This window comes from Marmota flaviventris, chromosome 1 (assembly GCF_047511675.1).
Source record: "Marmota flaviventris isolate mMarFla1 chromosome 1, mMarFla1.hap1, whole genome shotgun sequence".
Classification (NCBI taxonomy): domain Eukaryota; kingdom Metazoa; phylum Chordata; class Mammalia; order Rodentia; family Sciuridae; genus Marmota; species Marmota flaviventris.
The window spans coordinates 150762541-150775828 of record NC_092498.1 but is presented as its reverse complement, the minus strand read 5'-3'; the positions used below and the strand labels follow the sequence as shown (position 1 = coordinate 150775828).

Sequence of the window (13288 nt, the reverse complement as noted above, 5' to 3'; positions counted from 1 at the left end):
GAATTAAGCTATTTTATTTAATATGTAATAGATAGTTGGCATAAAGCAAAGTTTATGTATTTAGTTTTCTCATATTTTATTGTATTTCCACAAACCATTAAGATATAACTTTAGGTATTTTTCCATCAGTAAGGCCAGATATAGATGATTTCTTTTTATAGGTAACTGAAGGTTTTAACAGGGTTTAGACTGAAAAATCAGGTACCGTTTAGTCATAACATCATATAAAGACCTTTAATCAGGAAAAATATTTTTAACATTATTGCTTAAGTCTTATAAACATGTTGAATTTTAACCAAATTGATACCTCTCCAATCTTGTTTCCTTTACTCTTAAGTCATACTTTTTGGCAAATATATAGGTAATGATGTAATTTTAAAATTAAATTAACTGTGAATAAATTCTAATTTGTTGGTCAGTGCATATATTTTGCCCCCACTTTACCTAGTATATTCCTCCTGGAAAAAGTGACTGTCCCACATGAAAACAACAACAACAACAACAACAACAAAATTCAGAGCTTTATTTCTTCCTTGAAGATTTTCAGGTATTATAGGAACAAAAAAGTCCATAAAGAAAAAAAAACTGGTTAAAAATTTGACATTTTCATCTTGCTTTACTAATTATTGGATAACAGAAATATAAAAAAAATGTCCCTTATTATTTCTTTAACATAATAATAATACACTAAGAAATACAGTAATTACACTCGAGATATTTTCTGGCTTCTTCAAGTAAGGGACACAACTATGGTTCTACCAATGAGGAGATATGAATAATCAGTCTCATGGAACACAAAAAGATAAATTGACTTTGGCTTTTAAAAACAAAAACCTAATGTGACCCTGAAATGCCTGATTCAGCAACAAAAATTTACAGCTGCAAGCCACCACTTCACTACACAGAATTCTGAAAGAGGCAACAGCCCTCCCTCAACCTCAGTCTGTGATATCTTCTTTTTATTCTGTTTTTTTCTGCTTTTTGGATGTAGACAGTTCAAGGCTTGCCAACTGCGTAGGTTCAGCTTTTCTCATGGTGATCTCAATCTTTGTTGCAATCATAGTTACATAGCTCTGTTTTACATCAGTCACACCCCATACTTTGACATTTTGACGAAATTCCTTCTCTCCTTAAAATATAATGTGTACATTTAATGATGTACTATGAGCTTCTACTCGACTAAGTTCTGGAAGTGAATTTTTAGCATATACTGAAATGGTGACTTCACCCCCAGTCTGATGCGTCGTGTCTACATGGAACAACTGTTTTCCCAGCACCCTTTCTAGTCCACATGTGTTTCCCTGTTTTACATAAAGCCTTCTTAGGCTAAGACTGTTTTAAAATCAGAGGTGTTCCTTCTACAGCTGCTCCAATATTTCATCCCCTCATGGAAAATATCATTCCTCCAGAATGATATACACAGACTTCTTCTAGACTCTGTAGACCTGATATGTCTTTGGACACCCTCCATTTTTACATGAGTTCCCAATCTTAATTTCATCACTGTCATCTTCTTTCTTATCTTCCTTCATTCCCAGACCATAATTTAAGTTTATCAAGTGCTTGTTTTAGGGAGGCAGATTTTTTTTAATGACATATTTTAAACCAAATATGTCACTGGTTCACTGGTCTTGGCCTTTTTATCGCTTCCTCTGGTTTAGGGGCTTGAATTATGGGCTCCTGAAATTTGGGTTTCAATTCAGATAGTTCTTTCCTTTCAGTAGTCTTGACTTCAGACTTGACTGGCTCAGGTGGCTTCTCACTATTATGTCTACCTTTTATACAGCCCACAATGTTTAAAAAATCAGAAAAATCAGTTGTTGTTCTTTTACAGCAAGTCCAACCCTTTAATGCATCATTAAAGACTGGAACACCTGGGTGATATGTGCAAGTATCACCCGAATTGTTCTCGGGGTCAAAGCGCTGGCCACAGCCCCTATTGTAACACAGCACGGCCCACTTCTCCTCCCACCATTACAGACAAGGACCAACCACTAGGAACCGCAAGACAGGGCGACTAACTCTGCTGTAGCAAGCGCTGACCTGATGCTTAGGGCGGCTGCAGGCTTCCTGAAACCACCGGTTCCCGGGTTGTCTTTTTTTGTTTTGTTTTGTTTTATGTATTTATTTTATTATTATTATTTGGTTTTTAACTCATCTGCATTTATTACTCTTTAAAGCAGAATGTTGACTTGGGTACTAATATTTCCATTCAAGCCTTATTGAGTTACTTTTTGAACAGCTTTGTAACACACCTATTGAACCATGATGCAAAGAAAAGACCACTGGTCTTTTAAATCAATGAAAGCAAGCTTGTATCATGTACACAAGGAAAGCTGGCCACCAGCGATGGTCTCTCCCAAAACCGGGCTAGAGATCAGCCCAGCTCTCAGAGAAGGTTTATATAGCACAAAAAGTTACAAAGGGGGGTGTCTTGGGAACTTACAGCTAACAGGGTTTTGGCAATCATAACACAAGGGCAGAGAGCAGATTAATGATCCACATGCCATGATATTTCAAGGTAGGGAGTAAATTCAGATCCCAACATCAGAATTTATGAGGTGCTGCTGAGGTTTCAGAGAGGATTGTTATCTGGTCAAGTAGACCCAGGAATGGGTGAGTTCAGAGCACGGGGAGGAATTCCAAACAAGTTTAGAAATCTCAGTAATTTATAGTAAAACAGAAATGAACTTTCATGACTTTGTGACGAGATGGCACCCAATCTTAAAATGGAATTAGGCTGGGTTTATCAACACCTAAGGGAGGATTAAGCTCTGTTTCTCTAAATACTCAAGCCATTTTAACAAATATTTTTCTTTTAAACATCAAAGTCTATCTTGAAACACTTCAGGGAAAAAAGATTGGGTCTGGTCTACTAAGAGATACAACTTGGTAGCGAACACTTTGGACCCCAGAGTTAACGATAGGTTACATGTCTTAGAACAAACATCTCAACCTGTTAAAATAAACCAATGTGAAACTAGAAAAACCATCACCAGCTCTGCTATAGTGCCTAAAGTATCACAGTATCACTTAAAAGTACAGAGAAATCTTATCTCCCCTTTAAGTAGATATCGTCATGCCATACAGATTTTAATAAATGTTAACAAAAACAAAGAACAACAACAACAAAAACTTTGAAAACACATCAGGAATGAAGGTAAAGTGGGGGACACAAGTATGAGTGGTTCTTCAGAAGCTTAGTCTACTTCTTCCATGCATGATGTGTCGTCGTCTCCTTCCAGGGGTGGCATCTCTTCGGTTACAGCAGCCTGGTGTCATCGGCAGTGGGATCATCCTCATCAATACCTAGACCAAGTTTGATCATCCTGTAGCTCCTGACCCAAACTGAGGCATGCTCTATACATTTTGGCTGCCAGTGTTTTGTCAGATATATGTGTTGCAAATATTTTTTGTAGTCATTGCTTGCCTTGTAATTTTCTTAATAGTATCTCAAAGCAGAAGTTTTTATTTTGATTTCTTCAGTGTATCAATTTTATTTTTTATGATTTATGCTTTTTGAGTCCAAAGACATCTTTGCCTATCCCAATATTGCAAAAACTTCCTTTTAAATGTCTGCTAGGCTTAAATTTTACATTTATTGATGATCAATTTCAAGTTAATTTTGGTGTATGGTGTAAGGTAAGTGTTGAAGTTCTTTTTAAATGAATCACCAGTAGTATCAGCACTGCTTGTTGAAAAAGATCATCTGTGCTCCATTGAATTACTTTGGTACCTAAGTTAAAAAATCATTTGGCTACTGTTACATAGTGAGGAATTTTACTGGCATTTGGCAGGGAACAGTGGCCATTAAGCAGAATTGACAGGTCTGTGGGTTTTTTGTGGGGGAAAGAGACATCTCTGGATCAAGGGGAGTTAGAAGCAATTTCCAGAAGGTGAGCCTGAGCTGGCTGCCAACTCACAGGCTCAGCAGGGGGCTGTTTTAAGGCTAGAGCCATTTAGAGGCAGCTGTGATGAAGGATGGAAATAGAGATCCCATGTGTCTGGTCACTATAAAGTCTTCTGAAAGGTGACAATCTTCCCAGGAGCTCCTGTGTGGTCACCCTGCTTCTCTCTCTCTTGGTCTGCCTATTTCTGCCCCTGTTGACTTGCCTCCCCAGCTTAGCCTCAGGCATCAAAAAGGCTGCCCTGGCTGCTGCGACTGCAGGCCTCCAGTGAGGATTCATATGAGAAAGAATCTGTTGACTAGCACTCCCTAAAATCCCACGGGGCACAGGCAGTGAGCATAGCAGATGATGAGTGGCACCCAGGACTAGGCCCACGTTGGTCACACTTTGGTGTCCCAAGTCGAGACCCAGACCTCTGAGCATGTCATGCTCACCATCTACCCAGCCAGAATCGGCTCTGGCTTCTCTCTTGGACATTCCAAGTCCTTATTTCCCGGAGAAACTCTCAGTGGGGGAGAGGACACAGGGATTCAGGACAGGACCCTGCAGATAGGAGGGGCAGTGCTAAGAGGAGGAAAAGAAGCTGGTTAGACATAGTAGGGGAAAAGAAAAGGGGGTCTGGCCTGGCAGCCAACCTGTCTCTGCTGTGCCTGTGTATCCAGCTATGAGTAGGAACATCTAGTCCTTGTATCTGGAAGGTGCCTCCAAGGCACTCCCAGGAAAATGGCCATGCTCCCAGCTTTAGTCTATCTGCCCAGATTCCAGATCTAGAGTGGCCTCTCCCCACCTCTCAGGGCACTTGGTCAGCCCCACTCCTGACCCAAATCGTTCCTTCCCCTGCTTGCTTGTCCTTCCCTGCTTGGGAGTCTCAAGGACGTGAGCCCAGGGCCAGGGCCCAGTCTCTCCCCTACAAGGGAGCAGGGTTCTGTGGTCATCTGGCTGCCAGGTTCTGGGTGGTACTCATGAGGTTCTAGGGTTATATAGTTTCCAAATGGCATGCAATTGTTCTCATTCTCTCCCCTCTCAAACTGTCTGAATCCTGAGGCCTCCCCAGTCCCTACCCTCAGAAGGTCCCCAGGATTTTGAGAGCGGGGGTGACCTACACCTTAAAAAAAGTCCAACAGTCTCACAACAAAATGTTTAGAGTGAATATCTATGGTTTTCAATGTATCAGGGCTGTGCTGAGTACTTTACACATGTTGGCTTCTTTAATTCTAACAGGGAATCTATGAAATTAGTACTTTTACCATTCCTTTGTACAAACAAGAGACTAAGCTAGTAAAGGCCAGTGGCTTATCCAAAATCATGCAGCTAAGTAGGAGGGCCAGGATTAAACCTAGGTGACCTTGGACAAGCTTGACCTTGTCCATTGAATGTTGATCACCCTGCACACTGCCTCCAGGGACAGGCAGATGCCTGAGTTCAACATCAAAATGGTTCTGAGATTCAGAGTACTGACAGGCATTGTAGCCTGCAGTCTGTTTAGTCCCCATTTCCTTTTGGGAGGCCCAGAAGCCAACAAAGGAGTCCAAGGCAACACTTTGGATTAATGGTGGAGCTGGGGGGAGGGTATGTGCCAGTACTTTCCAAGGTTGGACCAGGGTGGGCTAGGGTAGTAGGTTTCCACACAAGCTGAAGGACATGGAGACCAAATGCCAGAAAGCAGTTGTCAAGCCCTAAGGATGATGCTTTCTCCACTCTTGGGCTTTGTTCTATAGGCAGCACGGAATTATTAAAGGTAAGAGATAACCAGACACCAGAAACAAGGATGCTGAGGGGGAAGTCCAAGTGCCCATCCTGGTGGCCTCAGCAGGGGGCCACATTGCAGGGACAGATGTCAACTTCTCACCTACTCAGCATCATAGTCTCATATGCACACTCACAGACACACAGGCTGTCTTTGGAGGAGACCATGAAAATGGCCTCTTGAGAGGCCTGGGTGTGAGGAAGCTGAGAGATGGTGGTTGTCTCCAGTTGGAGGTACTGGGGAGGCCTCATGAATACCACAAGTGCTGTTGAGTAGAGATGGAAAGGCCTTGTGTACACAGAGAGAAGGTGCTGGAAGGAAGCCCATAACTCATTGGCCTCCACAGAGGGATCTGGGGCAGGAGATGTGGTGGGTAGGAGCATTTCAGTAGAAGCCTGAAGGCCAGGTTGAAGAATTTATTCTGTAAGGATGGGGAGCCAAACCTCCACCCATCTCTTCCACACCAGTCCAATGACCACTGTCCCAACTCCAAGGGGCTCTCCCTGACCCCAAAGTTTATGCCAACACCTCTCCACATTCCAGGAGGTAAGGATTTCTGAGAAGTAGCCCAGGACACACCACCTTTGGACAGGTCACTGTGAGTTTCTTATGGCCCTCATTAGTGATGTGTGGCCTGTTGATTCCTGTGCTCTGGGGCTCCCAAGTAGCTGGTCTTAGGTTTGCTAGGATCTGGTAAAAGTGGGTGGGGACAGGGAAGGAAAATGTCTCTCATTCTGCTCCAGTGCCCATTAGGGTCTCCATCCTGTAAATTCATTTCCAATTCCAGGTTGTTTGGTTACCAGTACTGTAATCAGGGAGCATTTACTGAGCATTTACTATATGCCAGGACATTGGTACTTGCTGTCTTCTCACTTAATCGTCACACACATCTATGGGAAAAGACTCACCACTCCTTTTTGAGATGAATAAACTGAGGCTCTGAGAGCTTAAGCAGCTCAGCCTAGAACAGCCTCCTTTTACTGGTGTCCCAGTTTCCTGTGGGGATAGATAGTGTTGAATGCTGGTCCCCCATGTTGGTCAGCTCCACCACTGTGATAAAATACCTGAGGTAAACAATTTATAGGGAAAGAAGATTTATTTTGGCTTATAGTTTCAGAGGTTTCAGCCCAGAGTTAGTTATCTCCACTGCTTTCGGGCCTATAGCAAGATGGGAGTGTGGCAGAGGAAACTGTCCATGGAAACCAAGAAGCACAGAGAGGGAAGATGAGGGGTCAGAATCCCGATATCCCTTCAGGGTCACAGCCTCAATAGCCTAACTTCCCTCCACTAGATTCTACCTCCTAAATATTCCACCATTTTCCCTTACCCACGGTCTGGTGACCATAATTTTAACACATGAGCCTTTGGGGAACATTTATCCAAACTATAGCAATCCTCACCCAGACTAGGGTGACTGCTGGGAGAAGATATTCTGTGGTGGTCTCTTGGCAGACACCCCTCTTTGCAGTCCTGTGCCTTCAGGTAGGGCTGAGCTGGGTAGTCACTGGCAGAGATGATGAACACACCCACCCTGGTCTTTTTTCACCATAAAAAGTGCTGGGAAATGGGGCTGTCTTTGCTTCAACTTTCCTAACATTCCGTGCCCTGAATATGGGCATAGGAACTAGTGAGTCCAGATAGTTGGGGCTCGAGGCCAGCTAGTTCTTGCTGTGGAATACCTGGTGAAGGGGCAGGTGTGTGCCAGTGGGAGGGTGAAAAGCCCCAGAGCAGCCAGCCAAGTCTCAGGAGCTTGTGTCAGAGAGAGGCAGTGAGGGAAAGAACAAGTATCCCCTGCTCTTTTCCAACCTTCCATGATGGTGGTATCTCCTATCCACAAAGGTGGTCCACTGGAAGGCTGGCTGCCCATCCACAGGATCTGCCAGGCATTCATGTGAACTGTCTTCCTCTTTATCCAACTGATATTTTTTCACCCCTTCTCTGCTCAGAAGCCCTTTGCATGTATGAGCTGTGGCTCCCAAGAAGTCCTCTGTGCCAGCCAGGAGATCCACCGGCTTTGCACAGGACAGAAACCCTGATGAACAGTGACTTAAGCAGAGAGGGGCTTGTTTTTCTTGTGTTGCCAAAGGCAGTTAAAGGGACTGAGCCAACCCCTGTGGTCCTTGAGTTTCTACTCCCCACTCCTTGGCCTGTGCTTTTCCAGCCCATGGCTGTCTGACACTTGCTGCACTTCAAGGTGTCATGTCCAAGTTCCAGACAGGCAAAAGGACAGGATGGCACCTCCAGCAGATACTGCATGGGTCACAGTCATGCTGTGTGGCCACATCTGTCTGGCGCTCTGGGGTGATAAATATTCTAATGAAACAGAACGGGGATGATGCTTTCAGTGAGTAGGAAGGGAGAATCAGCAGCCATGTCTGTCAATACCCCCGGTGCACTGCCAGCAGAAAATTATTGAGCCTCTGAAGGTGCCATGAATATTACTTTTCTATTGCTCTTATAACAAATCACCACAGATCTGGCAGCTTAAAACAACACACATTTATTATCTCACAGTTTCTGTGGGTCAGGAGTCCAGTGTGACATGGATGGGCCTTCTCTTTAAGGCCTTGCATGGGCTGAAGTCAAGGTGTCTGAAGGTCAGCTAGAAAAAGAATTCACTTCCAAGTTCATTCAGTTGTCGGCAGATGTTAGTTCCTCACAGTTGTACGACTGGGGTCTCTGGCTCGCTTCATCTTCAAAGCCATTAACAGCACATGCAGTTCTCCTATTTTAAATCTCTCGGACTTCTCCTACCACCACATGTCTCTGATTCTAGCTAGAGAAAATTCTCTGCTTTTAAGGGCTCATGTGATTAGAGTGGGCCCACCTATTTACTCCACGAAAATCTTCCTTTTTAAAGGTCCATAACCCTAAATACATCTGTGAGGTGCCTTTTGCCATGTAACGTAACATATTCACAGGTTCCAGGATGAGGACCTGGGCATCTTTGGGGGTCATTTGCCTATTGTCAAGGAAATTGATCAGGAAGTAGGCATATAGCAATGATCAAAAAGAGACTGTTCCCCACCTTCATGGGATTTGCTGCCTAAACATGAAGCATTAACTCAAATAGAACTATGGAGTCAGTCTCAGGGGATAGGACAGGTGCTGTTCTCTGACTGAACCAGAGGCTCTGGGGGCTTTCGAAAGGCACTAAAGCCACATCAAGGTCTGCAAGATAAGCCAAAGTCCAGTGAGGGGAAGTGTGGTCAAATTTCACCTCAGGACCAAGGCTTGAGCCAGAAGTATGCCTTGAAAGTACAGTGTGCCATGAGGGAGGGTCAGGGGAAGCTGGCAGGAACTAGGTCACACAGGGCAGTGACAGTACTATCTCTAGTATCCAAGGATACACTATTTAAATCACTTGGTCCTCAGAACACTAGGTGGACACTATTGTCATCCCTAAATTATAGGTGGGGGAAACAGGTTCAGAGAGGTTAGCCAAGTGTCCAAGCTAGTAAGAGGTCGATCTGGGAACTGCAGCACCTGCTCAGATGCCCTTCTAGGAACAGCTGGGGAGGGTAAAATAGATGACAAATGGCTCAGAGGCTGTCCTGGTCAGGAAATAAACCCCTATACTATGTTAAAAACCTGAAATGCACAGTGGCTCACCTACAGGGGCAGCTCAGTGCTTGCTGGTGAGGCTCTAGCTTGTCATTCACATCCACTATCACAGAGAATAGGTCAACCAGATGCTGGCTCTCCAATCTTTTGCTTGGAGTCACTCAGGTCACTGCTCACATTTCACATGGCAAAGCAAATCAAGAGGCTAAATCTTCTGTCTGGGGACTGGGAGAGACTCCTCCCTCCAGGAGAAAAAGCTTACCTCAGAGGTATCACAGCAGTTCAGGAGAATGGCAATGCCAGGTAGCATACACTAGGTGGCAGTGGGGGTGGGCAGAAGGGAGGACAAGCAGACAGTGGAGAAAGTACATTTCACTTTCAGGGAATCAGGTGTGGAAGGAAAAGTCACGCACTTAGGTTTGGACATAAGCAGCAGGAGATGCTGCCTTGGTGGCTTTCAGCTGCTGGGGCTAGATGAACATACCCATTTGGAAACATCTCATGGAGCATCATCAATGCATCAGTAATCATGGAGCCATGGGCTCAGGTTAGACTGGAGATGTGAGAGCCAGAAGGGAAGGGCCTGGGGCCCAGCTGGAGGAATCAAACTTATGGGCTATTTGCACAAATGGGTCATGGGGCTTCTTAACTTCTTAACAGGCTGGCTGGTGGCAAGTAGGTCTCAAAGTCACTGTGTCCTTGATGTAAAACAAGGCCATCACCAAGGCTGGTGTGTGCTAGTGCCTTCATAACCAGATAAGACCTTCCTGGAGAATTCTAAGGACTTAGCTAAGTGCACAGCACCCTATCAAGGGCCTGAGAGAGGTCAGTCATGGAACATGGAACCCTAACTGGGAGGCCTCCTAGGTGTGGTAGTAGGAGTAGTCACTTAGAAATGGACTCTTCTGCTCAATGATAGCAAGGTCTGCAGGTTCATTCTACCTTCAGCTGCTATAGCCAGGGCCCCAATGCAGTTGCCATTCTGTACTCTTTCTGCAGTGTCATAGCTATAAACCCATCCATTCATTCAACCCTACTTAGTCAAGGTCTCCTGTAGGCTAGGCACCTGTCAGGTGTTCTTTTGACCTTACCACTAGTGGAAGAGTTATACAAAACCCACCAAGGGCTCTCTGACAGGGTATCCCAGCCGAATCTGACTAGGGTGGGGCTTCTTTAAGGAGGTGAAGTTGCCTGGGAGCCCTGGGATTTGGGGTTTGCCCAGTTTAGGGGTGCACCCTGAGGCCTGGAGCTGAGCATCTTTGACTTATAGAGCTCGTGTGGATTTCACTTTCTGCTCCTTTTCTTTCACCTGGCGGCCTCCCAGCATCCTCACCCACCTTGAAGAGCAGGGGTGCAGGGAAGATACCTGGATGGTGATTTGGAGGTGGCAACCCCCTCCCACACACAGCAATGGTGTGTGCTCCCTCCCCATCTCACACACAAAACCGACATGCGGGACTGCACCCTTTGGGGACAGTGGTCCAGGAGACTCAGGACACACAAGAGCTCAGTGGGGGTGGGAGGAATAAGCTAGGCTTCCTCTATTTGGCCGAGCCCCTGGAAGGCAAGGGACCATCTGTCCCGTCAACCTCCGCGTACCCACTCCTGGCACAGTGCCTTGGAGTAAATTTTAAGTGACTAAGTGAAAGGACTAAGAAACGAGGCGAGGAAGGAACAAGCACATTTCTGGCGCCACATGAAGAACTGCAGAGAGCGGGTGCGCAGGGTTCTGTAGTCACTACAAAGGAGCGCAGCTGCTGGAGGAGCGCGATTGATTGCTGGAGAAGCGGTTTGACCCGCCTCGGCTGCCCCCGCGACGGGGCGGAGCCTCAACCATCGGTGACGTAGTCCGGAAAGACGGAGCCTCAGCCTCGCGAGGGTGGAGCCTGCAGTCGGTGGTGGCGTCACGAGAGGCGGAGCCTCGGTCGCACCAGGGGTGGAGCTGAGGCAGTCACGTAGCTCAGGTCCCTGGGCTTTGGCCGTACCGCGTGTGGTCTTGTGCTTCTGCTCCAGTCTCACCGTCTCTCCGCCATCATGCCGATGTTCGTCGTGAACACCAACGTGCCCCGTGCCTCCGTGCCCGACGGGCTCCTCTCAGAGCTCACTCAGCAGCTGGCGCAGGCCACCGGCAAGCCGGCTCAGGTTTGCCGGGAGGGGACAAGATAAGGGTGTACTCGCTGGACTGAGTGGACCAGGGATGGGGAGCGGGTAGGGGAGAATGATGGTCTGGAGTCCGAAGTGGACACCTGGGGTCCGGCGTGATCGTTTTGGCCGACTGACCGCGCCCTTCCTCCCTCAGTACATCGCAGTGCACGTGGTTCCGGACCAGCTCATGGCCTTTAGCGGCTCCAGCGAACCCTGCGCGCTCTGCAGCCTGCACAGCATTGGCAAGATTGGTGGCGCGCAGAACCGCTCCTACAGCAAGTTGCTGTGCGGCCTGCTGGCGGAACGTCTGCGCATCAGCCCAGACAGGTGCGTGGGGGCGCGGAGGGGGAGGGGCGCGGCGCGCGTAGTCCCTTTGGCCCCCCACCTCTTTCGGCTCCCCAACCCCCCATCTGCCCCCCAACCCCCATCTGCCCCCCCACCCACCCCTGCCTGCTCTTGGAGGTGTTGCAACGCGCTGAGCCTGGTTCCCACTCCCTGCAGGATCTACATCAACTACTACGACATGAATGCGGCCAATGTGGGCTGGAACGGCTCCACGTTCGCCTGAGGGTGGCGGCGTCCTGGATTCCCTTGCAGCGACCCTCCCCGCGTTCTGGGCCCTACTCCCGCTGTGTTCTGTGCCTGTTCTCCCCCATGCCAGCTCCACCACCGGGAGAAATAAATGGTTTGGAGAACACAGAGCTGACTCGGCTTCCCTGACTTGCGAAGGACGTGCAGGCATTGAAAGGGAGCGGAGGCCAGGATGGGTGGGGTGGGATGGCAGTCATGCTGTTCGGGTATCCCTTTGTCCATCCTTTCCCTCCAAATTCTTCGTCCCTTTTCAGTTCTTTTTGGAGTGTTGGGATGAGGAGAGGTTGGCATTCTGCCTGGGTCCACAGACTAGAAATCAAACACTAATCAGTTTTCAGCTTTGCCCTCCCTGGGGCAGGTTCGCTATTTTGGTTCACACCAGAAAACTTCTCCAAGGGTGACCCTATGAGGTTCTGTGAGTTGGGGTTGGCCTAGATGAGGAAGGAGAAAGGTTGGGATAAAAATCTGATTGCCTGGGAGGTAGCAGGTCAGTGGGGCCTGGGACTTCCTTAGCCCCGACTTCCTCTACCTTATAGATATACAATAACTTGCTGAGAGAAAGTTTCCCCTACCTAGAGTAATTTGCTGCCTGGCCTGTAATCCAGTTTCTGGAAAATTACTTATTCTGGAACTTTGAGACAATGGTTCACTTGTATTGGGGGGGGGTGCATAGAATGCAGAATTCTCATTATATTACCCTGGCCATGCCCATCTCTGCCTGTCCCCCTCAGATGCCCAAGCACATCACACACACACACACACCAGTTCCCAGAGTAAACACTAGGCATGGGAAGCCCATTGGTACCATTCATGTTTTATGGTTGTGATGGCTCTGGAAAGCCTTCAAGTGGTCTGTTCACCCTGTTAGGACAGCAGGGCATGGTTAAGAACAAAAGCACTGTCAAGGTCCAGTATGACTAGGGGCTCCTAGCCCTGGAGGAATCCTCTGGGGAGGGGGTGTTGGTAGGACTGCAGGCAGTGTGAGTGCCTTTCCAAGGTGGCTGGACTGTCCTGCTGCTGCTCCCTAGCTGGTTGTCTTGGGGGTAGAAATTTCTCTTCTGCAAGCCGGATAGGTCCAGCCACTAACACTGGGAATTCATCACATGGCTGGAGCTGGTTAGTTAGGGCCAGGCTTATGTCTTCCTTAAAGAGAAGGGCTGTCCACTTTACCTGCACTGTCTGCCCTTTGGGAGAAGTCAAGTCTATGACAGCAACTTACACAGAAGAGCTCACAAACCCCACTCTTAGGGGCCTGCTCAGAAAAATTTGTGTTGGCTTAAGTGTGAATCCTGCTGGCCTTAGGTTGTTGAGACCTCCTTAGCTTCTATCAAAA

The 13288-nt window shown here is 47.2% G+C and overlaps 1 protein-coding gene and 1 pseudogene across 1 annotated transcript; one reads left to right on the top strand and one right to left on the bottom strand.

Annotated features, from left to right (window-relative positions):
• Positions 1-938: 938 nt before the first annotated feature.
• Positions 939-3254, bottom strand: LOC114081792 (cysteine and histidine-rich domain-containing protein 1-like; annotated as a pseudogene).
• A 7879-nt stretch (positions 3255-11133) lies between these two features.
• Mif (macrophage migration inhibitory factor) lies at positions 11134-12063 on the top strand. The gene is made up of 3 exons (XM_027923309.3): positions 11134-11361; positions 11519-11691; positions 11866-12063. Exons 1-3 carry the CDS (start codon positions 11254-11256, stop codon positions 11930-11932), a joined length of 348 nt encoding a protein of 115 aa, XP_027779110.1. The 5' UTR covers positions 11134-11253; the 3' UTR covers positions 11933-12063.
• Positions 12064-13288: the final 1225 nt, after the last annotated feature.